The following is a 24434-nucleotide window of genomic DNA, read 5'->3' as shown; positions in this document are numbered from 1 at the left end:
CCTCCGCTTTTGATGTCTTCCCTTTTGATGCCTTCCCTGTGCACTTAGCGGCATCAGGGAGGGTGTGTTTACCCGCTGGGGTGGAGCCCAGGGGACCGTGCCAGGTGGGCCAAGGTCCTTGCCTTGCAGACATTCCTGTGGTTACCACCCTGAAGGGGAAGCGCAGGGGAGCAGGGGGGGCAGGGGTGGTGGGCGAGGTCAGCCGAGCTTAGCTGGGGGCAGGGCTCACCGAGAGCCCTCAAGGGGCCGGCCGGAGCCCCCACGGGCCGCACTCGGCCTCCAACCACAGACCGCTGCACCCAGACCCAGGGGTCTGCTCAGAAGCTGGCGCCAACCGCCCCTCGCCCCCGAGAGCTCCTTGGCACCGCGCAACCGCAGCCCGTCCTCTGGCCCGCGCCAGCAGAGTGCGTGTGGGTCAGACAAACTATCCTCACACCAGATTTCTCAATTCTTTATGAAGCTTGCTTTGCAGAGACTGGTCCGTGTCAGTTAATCTATCTGAATTTTAACCTGGCTCCCAGGTGAAACCCAAGCATCTAAACTCTCCCGGCTGCTCCTAAGTGAATGTCCTGACTTGGGACCCGGACGTTTGCTGACATCCATCATATCGGTCGGAGACGACGCCTGAGATGATGCGTCACACTTGCTTCATTTTCAGGACCCTTCACCGTAAAAATCTGTCGGAGGTTTTCAGTTTATTGACTCAAAACTCAACGGCACATTTCTTTGAGCAAAATTTTATCGACAGTGAAGTTTCGTGAAGTCAGATAGGGTGGACGGGCCTCCTCGGTAACCAGAAGTGGGTGCCCCGCACGACGAGTCTGGAAGCCGGTGCTAATAAAGCTGATACACTCTACTTTGGAAGTGGCTTCGCTTCATCGTGGTTCACGCAGGGCTGAGGTGTTCCTTTCTCCCGGAAAAGCCCCTTTCCAGCCAGCCCGTCTGATGGGGCGGCGGCTGGGGTGGGGGGCAGAGGGCAGAGGGAGGCAGGTGATGCCGGTACAGCCACAGTCGACACCGAACTTCCTGCCTTTGAACTGGACTTGAAACCTTGTTTTCTGGGAATGTCGTAAGCATGGGGTGTGAGCACGTGGAGGATCTCTTTCTAGGACTCAATATTTGGCCAGAAAGAGTTTCAGATTTAATATATGGATTTATTTAAAAAATATAAATACGGAAAAATAAATAACTTTAAAGACTAGACTGAATGCCCCTAGGTTTCCCCACAGTCAAAGCCTATGGTTTTTAAGAGTGATCATGGGCGACACTGGGCTCTGAGCCCTCTAACACAGGCGGGAACATGGAAGGGGGCCGGCCCGGGCTGGCAAGGTGGTGGCACCCTAAACTTCCAGAGTTTCTCAGGCCAGGAGACGCACTACTTACGTCAATGCTGTTTGTAGCCGGCAATACGAAAGCAATTGCTCTCAAGTCACCGAAAACCAGGAGAGGAGAGGGAGATGGTTTCGTGGCTGGAAGGGCGAGGCCAGCTGCCTGAGATCAGAGGCGACCCCCAACAGGCCAGGCTGCCTCGTCCCTCCCTGGCCTGTTGCAGCAGGACCGGCGCTCTCCCCGGAAGTCGGCTGCCTTTGACCTGACCGGCCAGGCCTGGGCTCGGTCCTCGTGCGCACTGGTGGGACCGAAGCTCCCAGCTGCCTGACCCAGAGTGCTCCCCCCGATTCGGTTACGGGCCCCCTGGACTCGGATGGGGAAGGCACCTCCTGGTCTGCATTTGAGGGGCTGCTGGAGCGCTGCCAACGTCGGCAATGGGCGCGCGGACAAGGACACCGGAAGGGCGTGTCTGTGCCAGCAGGCAGAACTGCCCGGCCCACGCTGGCCTAAGGGACCGTGGGTGTGCTGTGGCCGTCTGGGGGCCTGCGCTTGGGGACACGCTGTCAATGAGTGCAGCCGGCTTCGTGCCGGGCAGGGGACACGGGGGCCTCGGCACCGCCTCACTGGCCTCCTGTTAGGTTCTTGGTGACGGAGCGTGTTGGCCTCGAGAAACGGTTAGCCGGCGTCCCAGAAATCTTTCATTCCGCAGTCTCTTCCGACTTCTCCAGGGGGCTGTGGCCACATGACCTCCCATGTTGTGGGTGCGAGTGTCCTCGGGCAGGCCTCAAGAGACCGTACAGATTGTGCTGGAATGCTGATCCTTTGGTGCCTGCTGCTGCTGAATTTCTTTGGAAATGCGTCTTTTAATTCCTATCAAGTACAGTTCGCGGTCAAACTTGCCAGCAGCAAGGGGGATGCTGCGGAAGAAAGGGGCGTCGTCAGGAGGGCACTGGCCAGTAGCCTCCTGGGAGGCCGTCTCGGACGCCTGTCCCCTCTGGCCACCGGAGTGCAGCCGCCATGAACACGGAGCTCCCTCGGGCCCCTGCTGGGCCCTGCGGTGCATCAGGAAGAGACCCGCGGCCACCCTGACCGCGGCTGGAGGTCGGGACACGACGGGACGACGGCGGGCACCCAGGGGCGGGGATGCCTCCCCCACCCCCCGAGTGGGCAGGAGCCCCGCCCACCCACAGCCCCCAGGGCGAGGACACGTGAGCAGGGTACTGACTTGTCTCTCCCTGGCCTCACTTTCACCCGGAACAGACCGTACACGGGGCGGTGGTCGGACGTCTTGATGCCAGGGCAGGAGGAATACTTGACCGGACAGATATCGCCCTTGTGGCGGCTCCTGTACACGACCCGATCCTGCAGAAAAGATCCCGCGTGAAGGTTAGCCCCGAGACTGCGTGGCTTTTTTGCGGGGCTTGGCCTGCGTGCCCGTCTCCGTGTCCGATCCCACCCGCAGAGGCTGTTCCCAGAGCCCCTCGCCCAAGCCCGCTGCGCTGGCGGGTGTCTGGGCCCCAGACGGGGGGGTGGGGGGGCTGGCGGTGCTGCGGCCGCGGAGGCCGAGCCTGGAGCCCCCGGGTCCGGTGCGGGTCGCTCCCTCCGCCCGTGCCGCAAATGGCTTGCATCTGCGACAGCACGGGGCGTGTACCCCAGCCCCGGGCCGACCGACTAGCCTTCAGAAGGGCCCTTCTCAGAGGGCGCTGCCCCCAACGCCAGGTCCCAGAGATGCGGTCGCTAGCCCGGCACGCGTGCCGCATTGAGGCGTCTGACCGCAGCTCGTGGGGGCTGCTGTCACACCCGGCCTCAGTCCTTAGCCTGTGGTTCTGAAGCGCAAGCAGGCCCAAACCTGGGCCGCAGAGCCGGGCAGAGCCGCACCGGAGGTCAGGCGGGACACCGGAGCGCTCACCGTGTAGGAGGGGGTCCTTTGCTTGGAGGTGGTGTCGTAGGAGTCCTTTCCAATGTCAAACTTGTACGACGGGAGGAAATGGATGTCCGGCTCCTGGAAGCCTTTGAAGATGGACCCTGGAACAGCCACAGGCCCTGGCTCTCGTCAGCCCTGGCGGGCCGCACCCTCTCGGGGGCGGGTGTCCGCGCCTCCTCCCGGGGCCCTCACCTTTCTTCATCTCCTGGGTGAGCTGGTCATGCTGGAGCAGGGCAGACACCTTCTCCCCCAGGTCCTGCTTCAGGATGGCCTCCACGGCCACGCGCCCTCCGTTCAGGCGGAAGTTGAAGTCTCCAAACCAGAACACCCCATCGAACCGGGTGGTGACGTCCGCTAGACAAAACGGGAAAGTGCGTGAGCCCGGCCCTCCCCGTGCTGGCCTCCCTCTGGCGACAGTGACGGGTGTGGTCTCTGTCCCCGTTCCTGCAGCCACGGGCAGGGACACCCCAGACACGGCCCTGGCCGTGGGGGGTGTGCCCCGCAGCTTCTGGGCCGACATTCGGGTTCACGTTCACGGTTGCGTCTTTCATTTCAAACAGCGGCAGACTTCTGGGGACAGCGTGGGCGCCCTCACGCTCACAGGAGCCCACACTGCCCACGCTCGCCACTCTGCCAGGGCTCCATCCCGGAGGGACAGACAGCCAGGGGGCAGGAGGAGGGCCTGTCGGCCCAGGGAGGCGCGGCCACCACGGGGCTCCGCCTGGAAGCACAGCCGCACCAAACCAAGCCGGTGGGTGGGTCACGGCTCGGGAGGAGCCCAGCGCCAGGCCCCGTGCAGAGCGCCGTTTCCGCGGGCTACCGACTCTCTAGACTTTTTCAACCTTGATTCTCGGAAGCTCCCCAAGTTTACTTGGAGTAAACCGCCCAGAGAACAAGGCAGGAGCGCATCCACCCGGGCTCACCGGCGTCGGAGCGGTAGGGGCTGGTGTCGGGCACGCTCCTGGGCAGCGCCAGGCCTTGGACGGTTCTGCTGTAGTCCAGCAGCCTCTCGCTCACCTTCCCGTCTCCGGCTGTAAGAACAGAGCGCGGGGGCCTCTCCAGTGGGCCTTCTGGACCCGGAGGACAGCTGTGTGCTCACCGCCCCCCAGCAGGCTCTAACACGCGGCGTCTGCGCGACCCGGTCCCCCGGGTACCCCGGCGGGGGCCCGACGGGAGGGCACCGTCACAGATGGCGCTCCTGGCGGGCATGCGGGAGGGCGTGTCCTAACTCCTGGGACTTACAGGTGAAGTGAGACGTGATGAAGAGGAAGGAGGTGCCGAAGAAGGTGAAGCTGACGCCCAGGGCCCCCTTGGTCTTGATGTGAGACACGATGCGCGTGGTCACCGTGGAGCTCTCCACCTCTGAGGGACAGGGGTGGAGGGCTGACGCGCTGCCCCTGCGCACGCCCGTCCACCTGCCCTCACAGAGGCCGGGCGGGGGTCCCAGGGCGCTGGCGCAAAGCGGAGCGGCCCGCCTACCTGAGCAGAACCAGATGAGGTCCCTGCGGATGAGCACGGACATGTAGAGCGCCCCGTGGGCCGTGGAGTACAGCGTCACGTAGCGGGGGCCCAGCGTCTCCTGCAGGCGCACCTCCCACTCCCGCCTGCGGTGGGGGGAGGGGGAGGGGGAGCCGGGACAGCCTGGGAAGGGGGCTGGGGCCTCCCAGCCCCGCCACCCCTCCCCCAAAGCCCAGAGAGCCCCGCCTCCTGGCCCCCGCCCAAGGGAAGGGCGGCGGAGACCCAGGCCCTGGCTCTCCCGCTCCCTCACCAAGGCTCCAGGTCCCGGGGAACCTGGCGCCTGCCCCTTCCCCTGGGTCGGGGCACCTGCCAGGCAGGCCTCCCGCAGTTGCCTGAGGGGTGGGATGCCCACGCACGCCCCCGGCCAGGCGGTCTCTGGCGGTGCTGCAGGGGCGCTGCAGACCTAGGACCCAGTTCGGGGGTCGGGCCTGGGGCCTGGGGTCCCGCAGCGGGGGCTGTACGTTCTCCCAGATCAGCTGCATGTCAACAAGAACGCAAGCTCATCGACTCCTAGTTCCTTGCGCCCCCGACAGAGAAGGAAGTGGCTCTCGTGCAACCAGGGCCTCACCCCAGCGGGCTGCGCCCTACCTGTCGGAACAGCCCTCCTGGACCCCGATGACATACAGGTCCTGGGCGTAGTCGGCCTCGGCGGGCAGCAGGAGCTCGTCCAGGTTCGGGGGCAGCTCCTACAGAGCACCAGCACCTCGTGAGGGCTCCTGCGGGACAGAGACCCAGCCTCTCCCGAAGGGCCTGGCAGGCCGCCCTCCACCCCAGCTGGTCACCACCACGCCCATGTCTGCGCCCCTCCCTCACCATGGGGCCCCTGTCCCCAAACACACTGGTGGGGATGTGGTGCAGCCCGGCCAGGTGCTGTGGTCCCGAAGGCCGGCTCTCAAGCCCTTGGGGCCCTGGACGAGGGCACTGTCCCGCAGAGGGGCCAGGTAGCTCCCCGTGGACAGCAGGGCCACCAGCCTGGGCACCCGCCTCCTTCAACTGGAGGGAGAACCGCTTCTCATGCAGGGCGCTGTGTTGCCAGGGCTCCTGGTCACTCAGCCAAACCTCGTCCTGGTGGCGGCTCTGCCTGGTTTCCTCCCCAGTGCCTGTGCCCCCAGGGTCCGCCCGGGTTCCACTGCGTGGGGGGGGGGGGGGGGGGCGGGCAGGGCCTTCTGTGCTGTCATCACGAACACCGTGGCCCACGTGGGCAGCAGAAAGCACTCAAAACCCCATGGTGCAAACCACTGTCCCCTTCACCTCACCGGGCGTTAGGACCATCCACAGTGCAGGAAGTCCACACCCCGCTCCCAGACATCAGAGCACCCCACATGCGGGGAATGGAGACTGTCAACCCAAGGACGGCTCTCACCGAGCGAACGAGTCCCGGGTGCAGACACGGGTGCAGGTGTGAGCTGGAGAGAAAGCCACCGGCACTGTGTCCGAGGCTGTCCCCAAAGCAAAAGCCCAGAGATCAGCGTGCAAACCTCTGGGCCATGCGGTCCGGCCCTGGGCCGACTGGCACTCAGGACACAGAGCGCCTGTCCCAGGAGAGTGGCGGGAGGGCCTCTGCCGCCGTCTCGACACAGGAATCACCGAGTGGGCCTAACCCAGAGTGACCCCAAGGTGACTGTGACCAGGTCACACAGGCTCACCGGCGGTCACAGCGGCCCCACGGTGGGGTGTCGGCAGTGGGGAGGCTGTGCGTGGGGACAGGGGCTCTGTTCCCTCCTCCCAAAGCTGCTGTGAATCTAAAACTATTCTAAACACGTGTATGTATAAGAAAACCGTATTTTCCCCCATCGGGCAGCGGGGAGGTGGGGGAGGCAGGGGTGTTCGGGCAAGAGGCCTCTTGACCCAGGTGCTGGGGAGAGGCCAGGCAGACGGCGTGCAGCTCAGAGGCCCCGGGCAAGAGCCCAATGGGGGCGGGCTGGCCCCTTACCTTCTGGCCCTGCATGTTCCAGGTGGCCACGAAGAGGGCCATGCTGCGGTCCGGGAAGTACCGGGCCAGCTCGTCCGCCCCCATCAGGGCCCCGCTCGCCAGGAGACTCCCCTCCAGGTAGCTCCTGCGGAGACAGGGCAACCAAGAAGTCGAGGGTCGGAGCGGGCAGGCCCAGGGACACCCCTCCCGGGGACGCTGCCGGCCTCGGGCCCCCCGTAACACGGAACCCGTTTGCAGGAGGCTGCCCAGAGCTGGGGCTCCTGGAGACCCCGCGGGTGGGCACAGGCGCCCCGCTGTGGTCCACCGCCCTCTTGGAAAACCCCCCGTTCACGATTCTATAAACAGCAGCACGTGTTCAACGTTTCTGCCGCCTCCAGACACGAAGGACTTGAAGGTGACGTCTGGGCTCTTCCGCCGGGGCCCCTTACGGCTAGGCCCTGGGCCGTGGGAGGCCTGGGGAGACACGCGTCCCGCACCGGGGGCTCGCCTCCGCCTTGGCGCGGCCCCGGAGGCCCCGAAAGCCACAGGGGGCACGTCCAGTCTCACGACAACCGACGGTTAGGATCCGTTTCAAGAGCTGACCGGCACAGCACGTGCGGAGCCCCCACGGCACTTTGCCTCTGCTGCAAAGTGCCACCTAGCATAGCGACCCTGGGGACCAGGCCGCGCGGCAACAGAACCTCACGAGCGTCGGAGTCCGAGCGTCGCGCGACTTTCACGCGAGACGAAACGTCCGCACGGTTTTGTTTTTTAGCTGTGAGGACACCCGGCCGGCAGGCCGCACCAAAACAGGTGCTGAGACTCGTTCGTGTGCTTGCCCAGCGGCCCGGCGGCTCTCCCCTGTGCAGGTGGGGGGGCCCGGCCCCCCACCCCCACCCCCGGGCCCCTCGCAGGGGCACCAGGGCGTCCCTTCTCTTCTTGCTGCCTCCGCCTTCCTTCCAGCTGTCTGGGAGTCCTTCTAGAACCTTCTTCCAACCCAACTCAAGATCAGACTGCTCCCAGAATGAGCACCCAGGCGATGGCCATGCCATGTTTGGCCATTTTGTCCCCTAGGTCTTCTAATGCTCCAGCCGCCACAGACACTGGTCACCGGTCACCCCCCCTCGCCATCCAGCTGCTGCAGAAGCCGGTCACGGGCCCCCGTGCGCGCCCAGGGCCGGGGCGGCTCCATCGACTCCTGAGTATTGGTCATCTGGAGGCTGGTTAGATTCCACCCCCGTTTCCCGGCAGACACATCCCAATAAGCTCCACGGGCGCCCCAGTGACCCCAAGATCAGTCCACCGGAACGTCACTCGTCGTCAGCTGTCGCCCCGATGACCGTGTGCGAGCGACGGCTCTTTTAGGGTGTTCTTTCCAGCACTCGGGTGCGGCTGGCTGTTCCTTCCACGGTCCCTCCTCGTGTCTCGGCGGGCAGGGCCGTCCCGGTCCCGTCTGTCAGGAGCGAACGGAGGCCGAGGGGTTCGGCGACGTGCCAAGGCCCGGCAGCCGGGCGCCGCGGTGCGGGAGGACAGGGGGCACCCGGCAGCAGGGGGGGTGCGCTCCGAACACTGGGGTGCCCCACCTGTTCGGCAGACCGAGCCTGGCTTCCGCCCTTCTCCCCCTGCCCCCACGCGCCCCTCCAGGCTGCCTGGCACGCTGTCCCCGCCCGCCTCCGCCTTCGGGCACAGGGAAGGCGTGTGGCCGTGCCGCCCGGGCCCCGCCATCGCCACCGAGGCTTAACGCTGCCGTTCAGCAGAGTCCTTGAGAACCCAGCCCAGCCCGGCTGTGTAACGGACCACTAGCACTTTCCAGGCTCCCGAGGACCCCTCGCTCCAACTCGCTGAGAAAAGCTTACGTCTCGGTCTTGCAAACAGGAGCCCGTTCCTCTGAAGGGCATCAAGTCAAGAGCAGGGCTCCCAAGCCACGCTGGCCGCTGGAACCAGAACGCGGTTCTCGGGAGCTCCCACGAGCGATTCCCACGTCCTCCTCCCCAGGCCCTGAGGACGGGAATTCGATCACGCCCGGAGGGAGGCCCCCGCTGGCTCACCCCACTGGGTGGACAACCTCCCTCACGCCCGCAGCCGGGCCCCCGCTCCCCTGCCACAGGGCGTGATGTCCTCCGGAGCGGCCCCGTCTGCAGGGTGACCAGAAGGCCGCCACGCCAGGGGCCCTGTGCTCTGATCCCCTCCCGGGTCCGGGGTCGGCCTCCGCACTCGGCTGCTCCTGTGGCCCGGGTGCCCTGCGTCCCACACCGTCCACATCGCCCGGCCCGTCCAACACGGGCCACGCTCCGACCTCAGCCAGGTTCTGCCTGTTTACGGACAGCCCACGAGCTAAGAACCATTTCCACGTTGTCAAAAGAGGCAGAAACCCTGTCATTTTGTGACGTGGGCAGACCACAGAGAATTCCAATTTCGTGTCCCTATGCAAAGTGTTACTGCCACACAGCTGCGGCTGCTGATGCACATATGGTCTGTGTCTGTTTCCCTGCTAAACGGCAGAGATGAGCACGGCTGCAGGATGGAGACACTTACAGAAAAAGTGTGCCGACGCCTGTTCTAGAACCCACCGGAAACGGGGCCTTTAGGCGGCAGAACTGGGGTGAGGGGTCCCCATCAACCTGTTTGCTGCTTGCCCGAAAACACTGAATTGAGGACCCGATTTTGCGACTTGACTGTCATCTTACGTCACAAGCGCGTCCGCATAAGTCACGCCGACACAGGGCGGTGACACCGCGAAGGCACTAAGACACCCCGCTGCCCGCCAGAAACCCGTACAGATTCTGTCCTGTACAGCTGGGCTCGCCACAGCCCCCTCTCCCTCCCGACCCACAGAACCTTCGAGTGGGACCTTATGTGGCAACCGTCTCTGCACATGCCATCAGTTTAAGGATGGCAACGTGAGCTCATCCCGGATTTAGACCAGCGCCCCACAGGAGGAGAGACGCAGACACGGAGGAGTACCGTGTGAGGACAGAGGCAGAGGCTGGAGGGACGCGGCCACAAGCCGAAAGACTCCTGGGCCACCAGGAGCTGGAAGAGGCAGGAAGGACCCTCCCCGGGAGCCTCCGGAGGGAGCTCGGCCCCGTGACACCTTCATTTCCGACGCGTGGCCTCCAGAACTCCACTTGTGTTGTTTTAAGGCTTCGGGCTTGTGGCCATTTCTTACGGCCACTCCAGGACGCCACTACAGTGACCCTCCCAACTGTCCCCTCCCCCGGCCCTTGTGCAGCAGGACTGGCCCTGATGGGAGGGAAGGCGTCTGGCGAGGGAAGTAGGGCCAGAGCCGCACCGGGGGCCTTGGGCGCCACGTTGGGGAGTGGGTGGCCCGGGGGCCATGGCCCCGTGTGTGCCTCGAACAACCTGCCGGGCCCTGGTAGGGGGCAGAGGCCTGGCCCAGCCCACAGGACGGGGCAGGGAAAGCCTTTGCAAGTTGCGGCCTGGGCACCGCAGCGTGGGCCCCGTGACGAGCCCGCGGGAGAAGACCAGACTCGCGGGTTTGGTTGGACAGGCGCCCCCGGTCTGGTGAACGGAGCCAGAGGCACGCAGGGGAGAGTCCTGAGCACAGAGGACATTGGGGGAAGCGCCTAGTTAGGTTCTTTTGAAGCTACAGGAAAGTCAACAGGGATTAATTATTAAAGCCCCGTAAAGCCTAGAAACCTAGCATCCCCTGTGGTGGGGGGGGGAGGGGCAGGTGGGAGCGGACGGACAGCGGGGCGCTCAGCAAACGCTCCCAGAGCCTCAGAGAAATCGGGGCAATCCTGGAAGCAAAGCGCAGCCGATCAGGCCCGGGGGACCCTCCCTGCCGCCAGTGAGCGGGGCCCTGGGGACCCTCCGTCTGAGGTCAGTGCGGTCCCTGAGCGGTGGCCCCTGGGCCAGCGTGAGCCCAGAGCACGGCCACGGGGGCTCGCGGCTGCGCTCCGGCCAGCACTGACTGGGGCCCCGGAACGCTCCTCCTCAGCAGAGCGGTTAAGGGAGAGCACTGCTCAGGGCTACGTCTTGGAACCCCGCAGCGGCCCAGACGACGGGGCCGCCCCACGTGCTCACAAAGAAGGCCGTCCGGGACAGAACGAGAACGAGAAAGAAAACGGGATACGGCGCGCAGCGCGGAAGGCGATCTGTGTATCTGAACCGTCTGCTTTATAGGCACACGTGCCCCTGGGTGGTGCTAAAACACACAGGGAAAGTTCCAGAAGGGGTGTCCTTCCGGGAAGGAGCCGGGAGGCGGGGGTGAGGGGGCTAGCCTCAGTTTTGCGCAAATACCTTCCTGTGGCCCTTTCTAGCGCTACAACGAAGGCCGTGGATGACCCCCGCCCCTGCCCCCAGAGGCCCTACCTGCTTCGGACGTCCTTGGCGCGGATGGGTGCCAGGAGGCTGAAGGAGGGTTTGGCATCACAGGCCAGGGGGCTCGGGGGCCGGCCGGGGCCCAGGCTGCTGTGGGCCCGGAACAGTCTGCTCTGCAGGCGGGACTTGCTGGTGGAGTTTGCGGTCCACGGCGGGTTGGAGGCCGCCTTCTGGTCCACGGCGGGCAGCCTGGTGGTGCTCCCCGCCGAGGCCCCGTCCCGGTGCAGGAGGTCCAGGGAGGTGCTGATCATTCCGGAGATACAGTGACCCCAGGAGGAGGGGCCCCCTCCTGTACTGCCCTGGGCCCTGCGGGACGTGGGGATCTCCTGCAAGGAGGTGCTCAGGCAGGGTGGGGAGCCGGTGTGGGCGGGGGGCTGGGGGGCCTCGTCCTGCAAAGAGCCCCTGGAGGGGCTGGTCCCACTGCGCGTGGCCAGGTCCTCGTGGCTGGTTCGAAAGCGCCGCCTCCTCCACGCCTTCTCGTCCAGCGACAGAGCTCGCTCCAGCCTGGGCCTCGTCGGTGGCTTTGGGGTGAAGGGCTTTGCCTTGGCTTGTGGGTCTTCATTGCCGATACCCGCTGGAAGGCTCAGAGGGGGCACGGGGCTCTTCTCGGGGCCCTGACAGCCGTTGGTGGGCAGGGACCCTGGGTGGGGCACGAGGTCTTGGCCTGCGTTGGGAAGCTGTCCCTTCAGCATTCTGCCTTCAGGCTGCAGATGCCCCTGGGCAGTGGGCTGCGGGGGAGATGCCTCTGAATGCCCCAGGCACGCCAACTTGGACGGCATAGTCCAGGGGCCAGCTCTCAAGGGTGATGGCGACCCAGCCGACCCAGGAGAGGGCTCCTGCTGGGGCTGCCGGTGGAGCCCAGGGTCAGGGATGCGTGGTCAGACGTCGCCCCGCAGGCACAGAGGAGAGAGCGCGCGGCGGCCTGGGGTGGTCCGGCAGGGGCAGGGCCAGTTGCCGCATGACGGGGACCCCCGAAGCCCCGGAGTCCCCCGGAGGAGCCTAGAGGAAAACCGTGCCGTCAGCCTCCCGCAGCCAAGGCCGGCTCTGCCGCAGGGCCAGAGGGGGAGAGGCCAGCAGCAGCTGAGCCACAAGTTACACTGCCGCTTCCTCCTAGGAGGTGGGTGAAGGCTGGCCCCTCGGACGACGGGAAGCCACCATACTGCGGTGGGGGGCGGGGGGGGGGGGGGGGGGGAGGAGGAGGCTGTCCTCCGTGGCGTGCTGGGGACATGACCCGCACAGAACGGCAGCCCCAAGGTCAAGGCCAGTTCACAGGCCCGGCCTCGGATGGGAGTCCCTGGGCCCTGGCTCACCCGGGTGCCCACTCTATGGCTCAGCGGGCACACCCAGCCCGGGCAGGGGCCCCTCCGCAGGTCTGCGGCCCGGCCGCTGCCAAAGGCCCCTGACTCAGGACTTGAGTCTGCGGGCGCGGCCGCCGCCGCGGGGTCCCCAGGGCAACGACAGCCGCGCAGCCTGACCCCGCCCCCACTTCCCGCCTGGGGTCGCCCCGCGCCGCGCCCCGCGTCCCCGCCTGGGGGTCACCCCGCCCGAGGTCGCCCGGTGCCCCAGACTCGCGTCGCAGGCCCCGCCCGGGGGTCACCCCGCGCCCTGAACCCGCGCCCCTGTCTGGGGGTCACCCGACCCGAGGTCGCCCCGGTGCCCCAGACTCGCGTCGGAGGCCCTGCCCAGGGATTGCCCCGCGCTCCGGACCCGCGCCCCCCACGCCCGAGGGCCGCCCCGCCCCAGAGCGCCCCCGCCCGGGTGTCGCCCTGTCCGAGGTCGCCCCGCGCCCCTGCCCAGGGGTCGCCCCGCGCCCACCTCTCGGCGCCGCCTGCTCCCCGGCCGGCGGGCCCGGCGGCTGCTCCCCGGCAGCGGGCGCACAGGCGTCCCGGGCGCAGTCCCCGTAGCAGCCCCGGCAGCGGCCCCTGGCGGCCGGAGGACCCAGCGCGCGCGCGCGCGCGCCCTGAGTCCGGAGGCCCCTCCACCCGCGCGGCTCCCCAGCCCCTGGGGCCGCACCGGCCCCGCCCCGCCCCGCCCCGCCCCAGGGTCGGGCCTCACTTGCTGCTCTGGGGGGAGGGGCTTCCCGGCAGGCCCACCCCCCCCACCCAACACCGAGGAGCTCTCCGCCCCCCACCCATACCCCGCCACCTAGGGGCCTGGTTCCCCTGACGGTAACCGACCAACAAAAGGAAACAAGTGACAGTGTTTTGCGAGCGCAAAATACTTTATTTACCAATTTGCATTTAGTAAAAATAGCAGCTCCCGCCTGGCCTGGGAGGGAGCTTCTTGAATCAAAAGTCGCCGGCAGCCCGCGCAGGGAACGGTCGGGTGGGCAGGCCAGACCGAGGGCGCCAGGGAGGTCTCGGGTCCCAGGGTCCCCACTGCCCCGGGTGCCACGCCCCACCTCTCTCCAAGTGACCCGAACCAACGCATCCGGGCGCGCCCTGGGTGACGCACGGGAAAACACTCCGCGCCCTTCCTCCATGACCCAGTGAGCCGCGAGGGAAACCGAGGCCTGTGCTGACTCATTTACGCCCTTTCTGCACTTAGATTCACAACACCCAACTATGTCCCCAGCAGAACCTACAGAAATTTCCTAACGATTCTTATAAATATTTAATGTTTTTCTGCGGTCTCTTCAGACTTAACAAGAACGTGAATAATTCTAAGAACAGTCGATGAAGCCTTAAAGCTTTGAGTCCAGGGGGCGGGGCCTCCCTCTGTGGGTTCAGCCCCCCACCCACTGAAGATCCCGGTGTGGGAAAAGCGAGGCAGCAGCCTCCGAATCAGGGCGCGTGTCAACTCTGCGCCCTGAGGACCAGTCATGAGGAAGTACATCGACTATTTTACAAAGGGCATGGCAGTCCAGAAGTTTCTCTGGGGACGAGTCTAACCAGGCTACTCACATACTAAGAAAACCCGAATGGAATTCGTCACAGCCAGTTTTTAGCACTGGTGGGTTAGGGGGGCGGGTCCCACGTGGAACACGGCCCGGCCCGGGGAGTGGAGAGCAGAGCCTCCCTCCCGGACAGAGAAGGAAGCGAAGCTGGGAACGTCTTTGCCGCCAGACTCAAATGCACTTCGGCGACCAGGGCCTCCCTGGAAAAACTCAGCTGAGGCCACGTTTCCTTGAAGCCCGTGATGCGGTGCCAGGCCCAGGGGGGCCCGACGCAGCAGTAAAGCACGGTTAGGTTTTCCGAGACACCCCAGTTACCGAAGGGCTGAGGTTTTTCGCGCAGCCAAGATGGCTCCGGCCTCCCTCGGCGCACCGCTCCCGAGCGACTAAGAGCGTTTCACCCGCGGGTCACCGTCGGCTAGAGACGGAGCCAAAGCTCCCCTCGCTTCCCCCAGCACGGCAGAGGGGCCGCGGACCCAGCCCCGGCAACGCTGCGGAGACGGGCCGTGAAGGAGTCCGAGCACGACCGCGTGGAGTCACTGCCGTCCCCATCCGGGCGGGAACAGAAGGGAGGTGTGGGCCATCGATCCGTCCGAATTCGCGGTGGAGCAGGACTTGAGGGTTCCAGATGCCACTGCAGGACGGGGACCCTTCTAGCTCAACGCCGGGTACTTCCTCTGGCCGATCCTCCCCATCCTGGAGCCCCCCGAGGCGGCAGAGGCCTGGAAAGACAAGGAAGAGTGCGGACTTCCACCCGCCAGCCTCCGAGGCCGGGGGCGCCCCGGCAGCGCCGGGGGAGATGGGTCTGTGGGACCATTTGCGCCGACAGAACAGGCAGGCTGCGTGTTCTCCGGAAGCCCCGACGACTGGCCAAGTGGGGACCGGGCCTAGACGTCCGCTTTGAAGGGGTCCGCAGTTTCGTCAGGTGGTGAGAAGGGAGGCTGGCCCCCGCGGCAGAGCACCCGGGGAGGGTGGCGGCCCAGCCCGCGACTGCAGCGTTGCGGGGAGCGCCCAGGGACAGACAGCGGACGGAGCGCAGGCATGGACTCGCGCTGAAGCGAGCCATCGAAAAACTCTTGTGAAGCGCACACTACGAGACGGAGGTAACGAGAGGAACACCGCCACCAGATCTTGAAACGGAAAAGCAGACGCACGCACGGCCAGGTGGTAACCCGGGACACGGGAGTCCTGGAGGTCAGGGCAGGAGGCCGAGAGGCGGCCTCGTCTGCGGGCACGTCGAAGCAGAGCGTGGCAGGCTGGCCGAGCGCCCGGCCGACAGCGAGCAGGCCCGGCCACCCCAGGCGGTGAGGGTGACCAGGGTCGTGGGAGGCTTTATACTCTGGACGTCGAGACGTGGCCCCGGCCCCTCCCTGCTCAGCGCCCCCCCCCCCCCAGCCGGCAGCCGGTCTGCACCCCACGGGCAAGAGACTGGAAAAGGAGGAGCGAGAAGGCAGAGAGACAGAACTAGAAAGAAACATTCAAGAGCATCTTCCCCAACCGCGGGCCGGGGGCTGCCAGGTGAAGGGCGGCCAAGGCCGGCCTGGCGGAGGGAGTCAGACCCACGGTGAGGTGGGGCGGCGGGAGGCCCGGCGGGAGGCCGCAGGCCCCAGCACGGTGGGGGCGTTCACGCCAGGAGCAGCGGCAGGGACGAGAGAAGGGTCGGCGGGCACCGCGGGGCGCCGGGCTGGGGATCCCTGTGCCCCCGGGGACAGCAGGGCGCTTACCCGTGCAAAGTGAGCAGGGCTGTTGAAGGGCACGGCTGCCCCGGAGGCGCCCCCTGCTGCGGGGTGGTCGCTGGGAGCCTGAGAAGCACAGAGAGGTCATCTCAACGCGGCAACGTCACACAGCGGTGCGCGCTCCCTTGTGGACACACGCCACTGCCGGGTGACCACTCACAGCACTTCTAGGGAAGCCACAGAAGCAAGTCGAAGACACTCGTCGCGACACCGGATTGCGTTACTGAGTGGTTCACAGAACGCACGTAAAAATTAGAGCGGCATGCAGCGCGAGATGCTTCCGAGGCAGAACGTGCGGCAGCGGGGAGTGCCCGGCCCCGGGGGGCCCCCGGGAGTGGCACCTTGAAGCAGTTAGTAGATGTTTCTGACCGCTTCAGACCTCCAGTGTCCAGCTACAGAATCCAGTGTTTTAATAAGCAAATAAAGTCACACGAAGCCTTCGTCGAGGCAACGGGAAAGCTCCGTCGTGCGATCCACACAGAAGACTAAGTATTCCCGTGTCCCAGCCCGCCCGGCCGAGGACAGCCTCGCTGCCTCGCTCTGCCCGGCCGCCCAGAAACGTCCCGCGCTTGATCAGAAACCAGAAATTCTCCGGACCCAGGCGGGCTTCTGAAACACCCTCACACGCGGTGAGGCTACACCTGCGGCCGGCCGTTTGGAAAAACCCATCCGGAAAGAACGGAATCACAAAAGTCATCCGTCCCCTAGGAACGTTTTGGGGTCGACTCGGTCGCCAGTGTAGGCGGATGGCCCGAGACCGCCCCCGAGGACACTGGAAGGAAGGAACACTGCATCCTGTGGCGCGCGGCGGGCGGGGAGGCGGCGGGCTGCGTTAGTGACGGGGGGCACGACGCAGGCCGGCACAGCGCTCTTAAGGGACCCACAGAGGCGACCCAGTTCAACTCGTGTTCAGTGAGAACTGCCAGCCACAGGTACCTGATAAAAATGCTGGCTTACTTCACGCGATAATGAACTCAGTGAACTACAGCGTGAAAGCTGCGAAACAGCAAGAACACACACAACACAGACAGATGAGAAACCGACATGCGTCTGCTCCACGCGGCCAGTTCCACCCCAGGGAGCCTTGCGATGCCGTGAGAATCAACACGGGCCAAGTGGGCAAAACACCAGAGTTAGTTTAAAACTCCTGCTATGAGGGACAGTTGGGTTTTTTTTTTTTTTAATTAAAAAAACGTTTACGTTTATTTGCTGGTTTTGAGAGAGAGAGAGAGAGAGAGAGAGAGAGAGAGAGCACGCAGGGAGGGGCGGAGGCAGATGGAGACAGAATCTCAAGTAGGCTCTGTCAGCGCAGGGCCCGACACGGGGCCGGGACTCCCGAACCGTGAGATCGTGACCTGAACCAAAATCAAGAGTCGGCCGTTTAACCGACTGAGCCATCCAGGCGCCCCTAACGTACAGCTTTTATTAAGACGGGGGCACCTGGGCGGCTCGGTCGGCTGAGCGTCCGACCTCGGCCCGGGTCGTGATCTCGCAGCTCGTGGGTTCGAGCCCCGCGTCGGGCTCTGTGCCGACGGCTCGGCGTCTGGAGCCCGCTTCGGATTGTGTTTCCCTCTCTGCCCCCCGTCTGCACACTCTCTCGCCCTCAAGAATAAATAAGAAACATTAAAAACACGTTTTGAAGGAAAAGCATCAGTTGGGGGGCGAGGGGGCCTGCCCTCATGCTGCCAGAGAAGCGTGAGCGTGGCGCTGCCGTGCCGAGTGAGGGGAGCCCGGGGTGTGTGAGCTCACACCCTGCTCTGCACGCGGCTCCCACACAACCTGCAGACGTAAGGGTCGCTGCTTGTGCTGTGGGACCGCAACGCTTTTTAAGTTCCAGAGAGCTGCTAAATCGCCTCTTCCTACTCGTCAACATTCTCATTTAAAGAAGAAGCCACTTGGACGGTACAAACGGGCGATGTCCCCGGCCCGGTGTCTGGGCAGGTACGTCCTGTGCCAACGGCTTACCTCTCCTCCCTTGGAACCGTCCTCGTGGGCGGGGGGGAGCTCAGGGCCAGGGAGCGACGCCGGCAAACCTAACACCTGTCAGGAAAGAAGAAACGCAGTGGCCAGCACTCCCGTGAAGCCCTCACGTGGGGCAGACCGACGCGACACCCCCCTCTGGCCCCGGCCCACGCAGCTCCACTCCGAGTAAGCGCCACTCCGAGCGGCTGCGGGCCCCACGACGGCCTGTCTCTGGGGAACTCGGGCCGTGGGCCCCTTGATGGCCTCGTGTGCAAGCACCCTCGTTATTCCGTTTCACAGAACAGGAACCAGAGGCTTTGAGAGGCCACGCGATCCCTTAAACGTTAAGTAGCCGGGGCGCCCGGGTGGCTCAGTCGGAGAAGCGTCCGACTTCAGCTCAGGTCACGATCTTGCGGTTCGTGGGTTCCAGACCCGCGTCGGGCTCCGTGCTGACAGCTCAGAGCCTGGAGCCTCTTTGGATTCTGTGTCTCCCTCTCTCTATCCCTCCCTTAGCTCACACTCTGTCTCTCAAAACTGAACGAACGTTAGAAAAAAAACCTGTTTTTTCAATTTCTCTTTTAAAAATAAATGTTAGGTAGCTAATTAACAGGGAACCAGGGTTGAAACCCACTCTGCCCACCTCCAACCATCCTATTTCACATGCAAGTTGTAAAAATTAAAAAAAAAAGTCTCTTTATGACTGTGGGTTCAGGAAGCCAAGGCCACCATACCACGTGCACCACATGGCTACGATCTCCATCTCTAGAGGCGCTCAGGGGAGAGACTTCCATGGAAACGGTCTTCTCTGGGTGCATGATGGGAATGATGCAAACAGCAGGCCGACCTTCCCAGGCAGGGGCACAACGGGCCAAGTCCTCCCTGCCCCCGCCGCCCGTCCCCGCGGCACCACTCGCCCGGGGGCTCACGCGGGGGGGGGGGGCTCACCTGGGGCTCTGAGGCAGGCTCCGGATTGACGGCCCCCCCTGCAGGCGCACGCCCTTCCCTGCCGGCCCCCTCTGCGGGTGGGGCTTCCTCCGCGTCTGTGAAGGGGACAGTGCGGGAGGCTGTCAGTCCATCCACAACGCCGTCGGGGTTTCATTTAGAACAGTCTCCAGGGGAGAGGTTTCCCACAGCGCACTTGTGGGGGACGCGGAAAGGGATCCGTGAACAAACACGGATGGACCGCAGGCTCCCCGCACGTCAGCCGGGTCATTTTTCTTAAAGGGAGGTGAGGGCCAGGGGCTCTCAGAAAGGAGGTCACAGGTCAGGAGGTCCCATCCCCCCTACCTGCGTTTGGTCCGAACAAGTGGGTGGGAATCGGCATCGGGGCCAGAGGAGCAAAAAACTCCGCCGGGGCGAGAGCCGGTTCACTCCGCTGGGGGCCCCCCGGGTTTAAGACGTCCACGTAGCGCGCTCGGGCTCCGGCTGCGTCAGGGCGAGCGGCAAATCCACGTCAGCGCGCTGCAGGGCCCCGCTCCCCCGGCCCCCCCCCCCCCACCCCGGTCGCGGCTCCCCACGTGGCGCAGGGCTGGCTTCCCCCGGAGTGACGCCCCCCCCCCCCCCCCGTCTCGCACACACCCCGAAGCCGCCAGCGCCGCGCCGCCTCTGAGCGGGGCCCTCGTGCTCCCGAGACGGGCGTCTCTCTCTGCGGGGTCACCCCGTGACGCTGCCGTCCCTCCTGCGCACTCCACCGCCTCCCCTCAACTCTCCTGAGCCCGTACCACAGACGAGTTCTCCGAGTCTAATTTCTGCCTCGACCGTTACCTGCTTTCCTGGAAAACATGTTCACGGAGGCTCTCGGGGGTCCTCCGGGACCAGGGGGCCCGGCCTGTGCAGCCTTGGGGAGGGAGGTTGGTGGTGGGGGCGGAGCCTTCTTCTGCGGAGGGAAAGACGCTTCAGAGACCCGCCCGTGGACCCGCGGCCACCGGGCGCGGACGGGGGCCTGGCAGGCGCCCACGGCCACGTGGCAGGGAGCACTCCTCCCGCCAAGCAGACGCTAGGAATTCCAACTCACCTCCTCCTCTGGCTCATTTACATCTACCCATCGGTTCTTCTTTTCATCCCAGACGATCTGCCACCATCATGAAAATAAAGAGAGAAGTCCGGACTCTCAGAGGAACTGACCTGGAGCGCGGCCCCGTGTGACGCTGCACACCCAGGAGTCGCCCACCCAGCTGTGCCCGTAGCCGGGGAGCACTGTGCGAACCACTGCCGGCCCCGTCACGTGAAGTCACAGGCCCCGCCGGCCCCACGTCCTACAGCACTCACCGACTTGTTCTTGTCGTCGGGCAGATAAGCCTCCGTCCTTTTCTTCCCGGGCAGCCAACGAAATAACCAGGACTCGCTGCTCTAAATACAGAAACAACCACAACACCCTGGAGGACGTGGTGCTGGGTGAGGGGAGCCCCACACGGAAGGCCCAGTCCTGAAGGGTCCGCTCACAGGAGGTCCGAGCAGAGTCGGATCCGCGGACAAGGGCGGGGGGGGGGGGGGGGGGGGTCCGTGTGCAACGGGACAGAGTGCAGTCTGGAAAGATGGACACGTTCTGGGGACGGATGCAGGGGGGGACGGCGGCACAACGGCGTGAATGAGCCTGACGCCCCCAAACTATGCCCTCAAAACAGGGTTAAAACGGTCACTTTTACACTGCGTGTATCTTACCACAATTTAAAAACCTGAACAATGTGCCTTTTGGAACTTTTCCTGTCTAATGCCAACGGATGGCAGCCTCCGGCATCCTCCCTCCCTGACCGAGCAGTGGCAAGAAGGCTGGGAAAGTCCTTGTGGGACTCCCTCAAAACAGTCCCCCGTGTCCCGCCCTGAGAGAATTTAGGTGTCGGGAACGCTGACTTCACTCCTCGCGTACCGTACTTCGCTTCTTCTAGAACAAGCAAACAGGGAAGGAGCCGCAGCGGCTGTGTGTGCTCTCAAACCCGTCGCTCTGGGCGACACGGGTCTGCACGCTCCCGCCTCGCGGAAGCATCACGTTCCAGCTCACGGTTCCGGCACACTCTGGGATCACACTGGCGTTTCAGTAAGATACCAGCCATTTAAGAAAACCGATAAACTGAACCATATTAAGAACCGATAATCTACTTAAAAAAAGGCGGGGAAGGGCACCTGGCTGGGTCAGTTGGTGGAGCGCATGACTCTCACTCTCTTGGTCTCAGAGCTGTGAGTTCGAGCCCCACGGTGGGTGTGATTACTTTAAAAAAGAGAAAAGAACACGTTCCTCATAAGCTAACTAACACGAAGAGAAAGGAGCCGACCCACAGTGTCGAAGAGGATGTGGGGCACGTGCATCTAACGGGGGACTGGTGGCCACAGTGGAAAAGGACCCGATTAAAAGCAGGAGACACGGGCCAGCACCACGAAGCCGACGACGGAGGTGGTAACGGGCGTGTGAAGAAGGCGCTCAGCACCCTTGCCCCCCAGGGCCGCGAACTGACAGCACCAGGGGGCAGCACGGAGCCCGGCAGAGGCTTCGGTGGGCGGGACGGCCCGGGGCGCAGAAGAAGCGCCACCTCCCCCGCTGTGCTGCGGCCAGGGTCACCCGGGCCAGGCTGCCCGGCGGCCCCTTCCCAGGCTGGACCCCCAAGAGAAACGAGCACTTTCGCCAACAGCAGACAGACCGGAACCGCTCGTGTGGCTTTTCCATAACCAGCCTGTCTGCGTCCGTTCCCCAGGACGAAAGATAAATACAACTGTAGCATCTGCGGACCCTCCCTCGATGTTCCCGTACAAGGGTGTTTAAACATCAGTCTCCTTCATACGAAGTCCCAGAACAGGAGGCACCAGCCAATGGTGACAGAAGTCAGAAGAGGCCACCCTCGGGGGCTGGGCTGTGACAGGCCGTGAACACGGGGGGCCCCTGGGAGGGCTGCGCTGCTCCAACCCCACTCGGGCCGTGCCCGTTTGGGGACCCAGATGCACGAACGTTCACGAAGCTTCTTCACGTTTCACACGCCCCTAGGACACTTCCCAAACCGTGTGGCCCAAGTGACGAAAGGACGGTGACCTGGGGCCCGGCGCCCAGCGCCGAGGCATGAGGAAGGGCCTGTGGGAGCCCCCGCCCCGCCGGAGGTGGGCCGTGTGCTACCTTCTTAGGCTCCTTGACCTCTTTCCCGGCCGCCTGTGCAGGCCTCTTCCCTTCGGGCGTGGACGTGAGAGGCGGCTGCAGGGCTCCGGGGCCAGCACGCTCCCACACCGGAGGGACCTCGGAGTCCTGGGACGTCCTGGAGGGGCCCTGTTCCGAGGCAACAGGGGAGGAGGTTCACCCGGGGCACCACCACAGAGGCCTTATGACTCGTGAGGAGGGCAGAGTGGGGGGGGGCGGGGGGGGGACACACAGCTGCCCCCCGCCCCCCAGCCTGCAGTTAGCCAGCCAGTCTGTCGAGGCGCACTGCAGGAGCAGGAAGGGGGTTCGGGAGCTCAGGGGGCACTGCCGGGCTGCAAGGAAGAGGGAAGGGACTGGGCACGGCGGAGCAGGGGGCGTTTTAAAAGATAGGCTTATTTGTTTAGAAAATACTTCTCGCTGAGCGAAGACCCCATCTTCAAAATTAGTGAGTGTCATTTTACACGAAAACAGAGTATTCTTGTGGAGGAACGTGTAACAAAAGTTTAGACGATGACCGCATGCCCACAGAGGCCTGCTCTCTGTCCAGAAGGCTGTAGAGCAGCGTGTAGAAAAGCGTTTGCTCCCCCCTCAACCCCCACGCTGAGACGAGAGCAAACAGAGGTGGTGTTTACACCAGACGCGTCTGATAAAACGGTATCTTGGTTTCAAGAGACCAGAGAGATTTTTAGGGATTCTACTGCAGAAAGTGAGGTGCAGAGAGTGGGTAGGGCTCTCCAATTTAGAAAAGTCAAAGTTAGCAGTGCAGTTTCATTACAAACGAGCACTTTCCCTCCACGAAGTAACGATCCCCACACCACACTGGTAAACGAGCGTTTTCCTCCGTAACGCTTTTCCCCAACTCCGTATGGTGAGGATCCAAGTTATTTCAGAGGAGCTTTCCCACTGAGAAGCAATTTAAAGGATAATTCCCCAAGTCTCACTACTATCTTTCCACTTAAGGCTAAAGAGCGACAAGTCTGGGCTCCTAATCAACGCAGCTTACGGAAAACGAACAGCTTAAAAACAAAAAGTGGGAGAGTACCAGATGAGCAAATTTTCCGCCAAAACCATCTTCTCTCCGTTCCGGAAGCAAGTTTCTCCCAAGCGCCTCCTGTGGCATCAGCCCTGTCAACGGAAGAGAGAGCCACGGTGGCAGCTTCGCGATGCGCCTCAGAGCCCGAGACCGGAAATGGTCTCGAAACGGCTTCATCTTCAAAGACGGGTCTACACCGTACTGTGCCCGAGTACACAGCACGAGGACCACATCGGAGCGCAGAGCAAGTCCCAGCCCGGGCGCACCTCAAGGCCGGCTCGCCACACCAGGACACCCGCTTACACTCTGCGTCCTAACCAACGGCCAAGTCACAAGGGAGACTAGCGTGGATCTCGATCAGCCGTCCCGCCTAGAACTTCCAGGACCCTTAGCAGACAGTAAGCGATACAACTCGCTTCAAGCGCAAATGACTTAAGGCCCTTCTGCCAATCACCTCCTTGAACACCAAACCCAGTCCAGGCCTCCGGGGATGGCGTCGCGGCAGAGACCCACCTGGGTCCTGGCTTCCGGCCTCCTGGGGCAGGTGCTCGCTTTCCTGCAGAGACGGTGCGCCCGCTGGCAGGCCAGGTCCCGGGTACAGAGCTGCGGGCTCAGGCACAGAGGGCTCTGGAAAGCCGAGCGCAGACCCTGGGGGTCCGCAGCCAGGCCCCAGCTCCGCAGGGCCGGGGGGTGGTGGCACGGGGAACAACGGCACCCTGGCGGGGAGGGCCGGCTGGCTGTCGGGGAGCGTCGGCGGAGCTGCAAGAGCGAACAGCAGCCTGAGGTCACTGGCGCTAACTCCAGTCACTTGCAGAAGCGAACGGGCGGTCGCCGAACAGTTTAGCACGCGGCATTCTGCGTGGCCACGTTTCTTTCGTTATGCGCTAAGACAACCCGGCGCCCAAACAGAAAGTGCGGGGGATGCGAGGGCCTCTGCGGTTGGGGGAAAAACAGCACGCGGGGACCCTTTGAGGACCAAAGGGAGAACGTCGTTAAAGATGACGGGCAAGGGCTCTAAGCCACAGTGAGACCCAACACAACCCGGAGAGCGGCTGCGTTCACGGAGTCCTCCTGGCCTCGGCCGCCGGGGGACAAAGGGGCGCCCGCCCACTCAGCCGATGTTTACAGCCGGGAGAACGGACAGCCTCGCGGAGGGAGAGGAGAAGGCTGACGCGGAGCTAAGACACGTCCCCTCCGCTCTCCCAGAGAGGCAGGGCGAGAATGTTCCGCGTGCGGCACGGGGCTCACCTGAAGGCAGCAGCCGCACGCCCTGACCGAAGCGCTCGGCGCTGGGCACAGGCAGTGCCAGCAGCGGGTTGCCCGGCTGGGCGGGTCCCGGGCCGTCGTGCTGCCCGGCCTCAGGGCTGGGCGTGCTGGGGCAGCGCTGGGAGAGGGCCCCGTCCAGGCTCCACGGCGCGGCGCCCTCCTACAGGAGAGACACCGCAGGCATTTCCCACAGCCCCGCGCTGCGGCACCAACCCCCGGGGACCCGCTCCCCGCGTCTGTGCTTCAGGAGCGCCCCCCCCCCCCCCCCGGCCCTGGCCCGGGAATCCGTGCGCCTCTGAAATCCTACCGTTTACACCGAACACCCGCACTCGATGTGAAAACGGGGACACGGACCGCGCCTGTCAGCCCGTCTCCGACATCGCGTCTCCCGAGACCGAAA

General features: G+C 64.4%; 2 protein-coding genes across 14 annotated transcripts in view; both read right to left on the bottom strand.

The window, feature by feature from the left end:
• Window positions 1-1133: 1133 nt before the first annotated feature.
• INPP5E (inositol polyphosphate-5-phosphatase E) lies at window positions 1134-12950 on the bottom strand. Of its 2 annotated transcripts, none has more exons than XM_047830626.1 (11): window positions 12843-12950; window positions 11019-12026; window positions 6705-6828; window positions 5360-5457; window positions 4733-4857; window positions 4496-4615; window positions 4177-4284; window positions 3446-3607; window positions 3239-3354; window positions 2555-2691; window positions 1134-2246 (listed from the first exon to the last, which is right to left on the bottom strand). In XM_047830626.1, the coding sequence occupies exons 2-11, from the start codon at window positions 11804-11806 to the stop codon at window positions 2114-2116; spliced, it is 1911 nt and encodes a 636-aa protein (XP_047686582.1). In that variant the 5' UTR covers window positions 11807-12026; window positions 12843-12950; the 3' UTR covers window positions 1134-2113. The 2 variants fall into 2 exon arrangements, with proteins under 2 accessions (XP_047686582.1, XP_047686583.1); XM_047830627.1 differs by having other exon boundaries at window positions 11019-11755; window positions 12843-12941.
• A 279-nt stretch (window positions 12951-13229) lies between these two features.
• Window positions 13230-24434, bottom strand: part of SEC16A (SEC16 homolog A, endoplasmic reticulum export factor) — a 33714-nt gene continuing 22509 nt past the window's right edge. For 7 of the 12 annotated variants that reach the window (XM_047830039.1, XM_047830036.1, XM_047830037.1 and 4 more), the window contains exons 19-29: window positions 24017-24194; window positions 23282-23527; window positions 22778-22860; window positions 21718-21864; window positions 19887-19967; window positions 19633-19689; window positions 19383-19494; window positions 18906-19043; window positions 18564-18658; window positions 17622-17696; window positions 14649-15722 (exon numbers count right to left, since the gene is read on the bottom strand). In XM_047830039.1, coding sequence (XP_047685995.1) covers window positions 15474-15722; window positions 17622-17696; window positions 18564-18658; window positions 18906-19043; window positions 19383-19494; window positions 19633-19689; window positions 19887-19967; window positions 21718-21864; window positions 22778-22860; window positions 23282-23527; window positions 24017-24194 — 1461 coding nt within the window. In that variant the 3' untranslated portion in view covers window positions 14649-15473. The other 5 variants (XM_047830042.1, XM_047830043.1, XM_047830046.1 and 2 more) reach the window with 4 other exon arrangements.

The sequence above is a fragment of the Prionailurus viverrinus genome, chromosome D4 (assembly GCF_022837055.1).
Source record: "Prionailurus viverrinus isolate Anna chromosome D4, UM_Priviv_1.0, whole genome shotgun sequence".
NCBI lineage: Eukaryota > Metazoa > Chordata > Mammalia > Carnivora > Felidae > Prionailurus > Prionailurus viverrinus.
The sequence above is the reverse complement of the archived record's forward strand: the minus strand, read 5'-3'. Positions and strand labels throughout refer to the sequence as shown.

Coding starts and splice junctions, on each gene's coding strand:
- INPP5E (XM_047830626.1), bottom strand. CDS start 11,806: ATGCCGTCCAAGTTGGCGTGCCTGGGGCATTCAGAGGCATCTCCCCCG. Junction 4,285..4,495: donor CATCACGTCTCACTTCACCT/GTAAGTCCCAGG, acceptor CTGTTCTTACAG/CCGGAGACGGGAAGGTGAGC. Junction 3,608..4,176: donor CCCCTACCGCTCCGACGCCG/GTGAGCCCGGGT, acceptor CGTTTTGTCTAG/CGGACGTCACCACCCGGTTC.